At 37.0% G+C, this 7,133-nt stretch overlaps 1 protein-coding gene across 1 annotated transcript; it reads left to right on the forward strand.

Annotated features, from left to right (window-relative positions):
• The first annotated feature begins 3,626 nt into the window (after window positions 1-3,626).
• Window positions 3,627-5,540, forward strand: LOC105055527 (pentatricopeptide repeat-containing protein At2g22410, mitochondrial). Its single transcript, XM_073246371.1, has one exon. The coding sequence runs from the start codon at window positions 3,627-3,629 to the stop codon at window positions 5,538-5,540; it is 1,914 nt and encodes a 637-aa protein (XP_073102472.1).
• Window positions 5,541-7,133: the final 1,593 nt, after the last annotated feature.

Consider the following 7,133-nt stretch of genomic DNA (forward strand, 5'->3'; position numbering starts at 1 on the left):
TTATTGATACACATCAATGGGACTTGACACTTTGCAAACTGCATGGCACCTGAAGCGCACTCTAAAACATGAGCAAGCCATGACAAATTGCTTTGGTGTTCATGCAAATTTTTTGGTAACAGATCGCTTGGTATGCTTAATATATAAGGTAGTTCTTATGACGGATTACTTTACGTCGTGAATAGATTCTGCAGTGATATTACCTTTCAGGATCTTTTGTCTGGATCATCAGCGGAGATGCAAAAGAGGTGGTGAGCACTTTGCCAATCTTTGATGGACACCATGTTGAAGAGACATGGTGCCCCTGTGGGAGAGGTACTGGTTGGATAAAAATAGGGAATCATGCATGTATAAATAGAATTAGCCTGCCGAGCAGCTTGCAGGCTATGCGGTCATCTGAACGGTCTACCATAGAACTGATCTCTTGCTGTTTGTTTCGGTTGTTGGGCTCTTAAGCTTTCGGATGCCCCGGGTACCCTGGCTTTTGGGAAGGTGGCCGGTTGTTGGGAGGGGTTGGGGGGTGCAGAGATAAAGTTAGGCCCTGACCTTTGAATAGCTATCCGATATTTTCAAGTTTCAGTTGGCCCTTAAGAGTTAATTTATGGATAAATTAAAGGAGCACTTATTTAATTTTAATCTAATTTTATTTATATTTTTATATTTTTAAAAATATAAAATTATTTTTTTAGTTATTGATATGTTTCAATATGGTCCAATTGTCTATCTTCGTTAACAGAATGGTGTTAAATGAGTATCATCATATAATTTCATGATCTTATAAAATAATGAAAGTATATTTATCTCCATCAACTTCCTCCACTCTAATTGATCTTCTCATTCTCTGTCACTGGTGTTCGTTTTTCTATTTTGTCTTTATCTCTTCTTTTTTTTCTTTTAACCTATTTTTTTTGCCTCTATGATGGCTCTCTCCATCTTCGTCTATTTCGCATAAGTGATTCTTTCTTTTTCATCCTCTTCTTTCTTATCCTCCTTTTTGAAGGTCATTCACGGGTCTTTTTTTTTCTTTTCGGTGGCTCGCTCAATCTTCTATCATTTTTCGTTTGTGACCCTTCTTTCCTTCTCATTTTTTTTCTCCTCATTCTCCTCCTCCAAACTACTCATGAGCTTTCATCATTGTCTCTTCCACTTTCGCTCTTTCTCGTTGATGGTCTATTCTTTCCTCTCTCTTTCTTTCTCATTCTCTTTTCTTCTTTATCATCCATTTCCTCTAAGATAACCCATGAGGCCTTCTTGTTCATGGTAATTTTTTTCATCTTCATCTATTTTTTGTCGGTAACTTCTCTTTCTTTCCATTCCTCTTCATCTATTTCTACTTATCCTCTTCTCCTTTCAAACTCGTTTATAAATTATAAGCCCCATCTCTCTATAGCGGTCTTTTCTATTTTTGTCCCTTTTCATTAATAACCAATCCTTCTTTTTTCCTTCCTTCTCACCCTCATCTTCTTCTTGTCATCTATTTTCTTCAAGGCCGTTTATGAGTTCTCTCCATTCACGATGGTTTCCTTTATCTTCATTTATTTCTTGTTAGTGATTTTTTTCTTTCCCTCTTCTTTCTCTTGATCTCCTTCTCCTCTTCTTTCTTTTTTAATCCCTTCCATGAGGCTTTCAATGTCGTCCTCATCTTTGATTGGCTTTTTTTTCTCCTACGGTGGTTCTCTTCATTTTCATCTCTTCTTTATTGACGATCTCTCTTGTCTGAGTGATAGGTATTTCTATCAATTGAGAGATAAAACTAACACTATTTGTTGATCAAAGAATGGATAAATTATATTGCAATAAATTGATAATTAGAAGGATTGGTTTGATATTTTTTAAAGTATAAAACGTGTAAATGAAATTGAATTAAAGTTGAGAAATTAATTTTGTAATTTATTTTGAATTTATTGTATCAACGAAATGCAGCTTGTTATTTATGCTGTTTATGGACATTAATAAAAGATTAGAAGTGTATTTTATCAAAAAAAATAAAATTTTATTATATCAAATAGTTATTTAGAAAAAAAAATTTAAGAATTTTTACAGACCCACACTTCTTTGGGAATTCTCTTCCTTTTGGCCATTTTCCTTATCTGCTCTCCGAATCCTCTGCCTTGGCGTTTATCTTGTTGAGACTTTGATGTTGCCAGTTGGAAGGTGATCTAGGCAATGGGTATTTTAGTGTTCTTTCTCATTTATCAAATTAGAAAAATATTTTTTTTACATAAAATAAAAAAAAAGAAAAAAAAATCGAAGATAAATCTTTAAAATATATAAAACTCATTTAGTTTATAGAAATTTTTTTAAAATATTTTTTTAAAATATTAATTTTTAAAAATATGATATTCAAATAAATAACTTTGATATATTTAGTCAGCCGCGGGAAAATGGTTATTGATTAATTTATATTTAGTTGATATAAGATTATGCATTATATATAGATATTAATATAATATTTCTATTGATATAAATATAATATAATATCAAATCATAATATTTATTATATTAATATAATATTAATATTATATGGATGTTATATTATTATAATATTAATATTTGATATAATATTTATTAACAGAGATGTTAATATAATAATATTATAAATATTATATTAATATAAATATCAATATAATAGTGGTATAAATATTAATATATTAATATTTTTATTATAATATTAATATAATATAATATAAAAAGATAATATTAAATAAATTTTATAAAAAAAGAGGTAAATAATTTTTATCTCATGAGAACTCTAAAAATTTATCTCCTTTATGATTTTTTTTTTCATGAAACATGAAAATTATATTTTTATGAAAAAATATTTTTTTTAATTTTTATTTTTTAAAAATTTCAAAAAAATAATTTTTTTTTATTTCATAAAAATCATATTTTTTTCTTTTCATATCCTTGAACCAAATAACTTGATGCTTTTTTTAAAGCAAATGATAACCATGCTCATCGCCATCTTATTGAGAAGGTGAAATGTAAAATATATGCCCACCTTAGCCATGGGGGGGGGTGGCGCCAAGATGGGAAGAAGGAAACAAAAGAAGAGGAACCATCTTTTAGATGGGGAAAAGAATGAAAGCGAAAAAAAAAAACGACTCGCTTCAAAGGAGGAGACACTCTCCCCTTTTACAAATTAAAAATTAAAAAAATAAATAAACCCATCTAACAAAAGAATGCCCGATCCCCATCATCCATGCACCATGTTTTTAACTCCCTCTGGGAGTAAAGCAGAATAAAACATAAACAAAATAAAGATTTCCCAGGTATGCCTCTCCATCAATGGCGAGTAACTTCTACAATCTAAAGCCAGGTCCTACATCCCCATACAAAGTGATCCGAGGAGAAGATACAGAGAAGAAAAGAAACCATCTTTTTCTTTTCTTCTTTTTTCTCTGTTCTCAGCCGGGGGATCGAGCGCCGGAGGCAGAGCGTGGTTGCATAGAATTTGTCGTCGGGGAGTGGGAGGAGGTTGAGAACGAAAGGCAGCAGCTGCTGGTAGGCGGACGATGATGGAGGAGGAGGAGGAGCCGACTGCATCAACTCTCGCGCTCTCCAGCTACAGATCGGATCCTCCTTCCCCGTGACACCAAGAAACCTACCCTCTCCTCCTTTCGGTCATGGCCAGATACATACCGCCCATGAACCCATGCCTCCTTTCGCTTCTCCAAGCCTGCACCACCATGGCTCACCTCAAGCAAACCCACGCTCGTATCATCCTCGCTGGTCTCTCTGTCCAACAAGACCAGATCTCCACCAAAATCCTCCACCTCTGCTCCCTCGCAACCCCTCCCGACCCCAACTACGCCCGCCTCCTCTTCCACCGAATCCAATCCCCCGACACCTTATCCTGGAATTGCCTTCTTCGAGCCCAAGCCGTTTCCCAGGACCCAATCCGCATCCTCTCTCTCTACAACGAACTTTTAAATAGTGGCGCCAAACCAAATGGCATCACCTTCTCCTTTGTCATCAAGTCGTGCTCTAATCTTAAAAATGTCCACTTCTTAATGGGAATTCATGCACAATTGCTAGCGTTAGGATTTCAATCCGATACTCTAGTACTGAATTCATTGATCCATGGTTATATCGCTGGTGGATTGGTCAATTCCGCCCGTGTGGTGTTTGATGAACTGCCGGAAAGAGATTTGATCTCGTGGACGGAACTCATCAATGGATATGTTCGTAGCGGTCGAGCTAAGGAGGCTGTAGAACTATTTCTTCTTATGATGGAAGAAAATGTGAGACCTGATGAGATCACTGCTGTTGCTGTTTTCACGGCATGTGCTCAGTTGGGGGATTTGAATCTGGGTAGGAAGGTAGAGAGCTTGGCTTTCAAGTGTGGAATATGGTACAATACTTATGTGGTTAATTCGTTGATAGATATGTATGGGAAGTGTGGGAGGATTGTTGATGCTTGGAAGTTGTTTGATGGGATGGTGGATAAAGATGTTGTATCTTGGAACTCTATGGTCGCCGGATATAGTAGATGTGGCGACATGGATGCTGCAAGGAGACTCTTTGATCAGATTCCAAAGAAGAATGAAGTCTCTTGGAGTTTGTTGATCAATGGTTATGTGCAAAATGGTTGCTTCAAAGAAGCTTTGATGGTATATCGAGAGGTGAGCGATAGTGGTATTGCACCCAATGAAGCAGCCATCACTGGTACTATTGCTGCTTGTGCACATTTGGGGGCTCTTGATTTTGGGCGAAGGATACATGTGAGCTTGGACAAGAGCAAACTCCATTCGGATGTTATTTTGAGCACTGCCCTTGTAGACATGTATGCCAAGTGTGGCTGCTTGGGGATGGCTTGTGAATTGTTTGACAGGATGGTAAAGAAGAATTTAGTGTCATGGAATGTGATGATAATGGGATTGGCCATTCATGGGAAAGCTTCTGAGTGCCTTGAGCTCTTCTCTGAGATGTTGCAAGATGGTCTGATACCTAACAGCTTGACCTTTGTTGGAGTCTTGTCTGCATGTGCTCATGCTGGTTGGTTAAAAGAAGGAAAGGAATATTTTGATAAAATGACCAGAGTTTATGGAATTGCTGTTCGAGCCGAGCATTATTCTTGTATTGTCCATCTCATGGGACAAGCAGGACTTCTGACTGAGGCCTTTGAGTTCATCAGAGATTCCCCTGTCGAACCTGATGTCGCTACCTGGGGAGCTCTTTTAAGTGCTTGTAGGTTCCATGGCTATGTTGAACTCGGAAAGTTTGTTGGGGAGAGGATCCTTGAGTTGGATCCATCACACAGGGGAGCTTATGTTCAGCTATCAAGTATGTATGCTGCTGCTGGTAAGTGGAGGGAAGTCCTGGAAATCAGGAAGAAAATGAAAGATAAAGGGATCAAGAATCGGTCTGGATGGAGTTATTTTGATCTGAATGGGACGGTTCATGAATTCCTTGTGGGGGTAAATTCACATCCAAGGATCAAGGATATCCATTCTGTGTTGCATACAATAGATTGCCAGATGCGTTCCATGTGTTATGCACAGAGTACTCGATTACAACGATGTTTGGAATTTTGCTAGCTATAGTCAGATTGCATCTCTGATCTGAGTTTAAAAGGGGCCATGAAGGAAAATCTTTTATAAGGGACCAATCAAGCAGATGAAACTTTTATTTTGTTCAGATAGTTGATGTGGTTGAAAAGTTAATAGAATGACCATGACATAATGGATTTGATCTGGACAGAACTCACTGAGGTGAACAGTGGAGAGTAAGAAAGGAGCAAGTGGCTATGATTTTTCATAATATAGGAATTTTTTGTAGTTCTGAATCATAAGCAGATGCATTTATGTGGATTTCTAGAGTGAGCCAAGACAAACTGAAGTGGAAAATGAATGTTTATGGTATTCGCTAGCAACTGTCATGAGCTTGAATCATATGAGATGGTATCTTTAAATATATCAACTCTACGAAATGCATACCATAGATAGGATGGTGATCTCATCCTAAGATGTAATGGCCCACTCATTTTTCTCCTCGTGTAGTGCATTGGGTGAAGGGTGAAGAGGATGTGAACCACTTGGAGTACTATTAAATTGCTTGGGCTTATCAGCTAGAAGACCCAATAAATGGTAGCATTGAATGAATCATACTAGTACTGAATTGGTATGTGGTACGAGGAACGAGGGATATGCCGGCACTTGATATGCTGAACTGTCTCATACCATACATACCGATATTGTAATAAAATAGTATAAATATGGGATCCGGTATCGAAAGATGGTACTGGACGTGCAAGTACTGTAATAAGATGGTACAAGGACAGCTTCTGGTATCGAAACGGCAGACTTTAAAATGGATCTTCTTGAGTTGCAAAACAGCATCTAAGTTCTTTCCTGTTTTCTGCAATTATTAGCCTGGACAAGCAGGGGGTCCGCTCACAGCAGAAAGATATGAGAAAAGCTTGCAACAGTCAGTCAAAATAAACAAAATTAAAGAGGTGAATGCACACATTCCAAGGCTTCAGAGTCAAGACAAATGCATGGTATTCTATATTGTGTTTTGCTGCTCTGTGCCTTGCCATGCTACTCAATGTTGTCTCATAATATGCATACCAATCGCATCAAGTCCTGAACTCAAATGTCCGGGCATGATATTTTAGTGAGGGAACGCATTATGGGAAAATGGAATGTTTTCAAATGCAACATTGGATTATTTTACTTTGATTTGGAATCTCTACCTTTTGAAGTGCAAAACTTTTGGCATGTAATGTACTTTATCAAATTAAGCAGAAGATTGCTGTCTAAATAACGATCATGTGAGCGACGGAAACCTCAATTCCAGAATATATCCCTCGTACGTGAAGTTTCTGAAATTGCTTATAGTTGAAACACATATTCTCCCAGTCATATACCCTGTGACTCGACTTTGTGAGTTTATTTGTTAGCTCTGTTTTGCTATGAGAGAGAAGCCTGCTGCAATGGTAGAATAACTAGAATTCAATTGTCCTGTGCGACTTGTACACTACATGATGGGCAAAATGTTAGCGGTGCGAGCTATTGTTATTGCAACTGGTGTATTCTTTTATGACTTCCTATCCTTTAAACTTTTGTGGTTGCACTGATAAATTGGACATTCTTGTTTATCTCTTTTTTTCCTCAATTTTTGAAAGGTCA

The sequence above is a fragment of the Elaeis guineensis genome, chromosome 12, assembly GCF_000442705.2.
Source record: "Elaeis guineensis isolate ETL-2024a chromosome 12, EG11, whole genome shotgun sequence".
Taxonomy (NCBI): Eukaryota; Viridiplantae; Streptophyta; class Magnoliopsida; order Arecales; family Arecaceae; genus Elaeis; species Elaeis guineensis.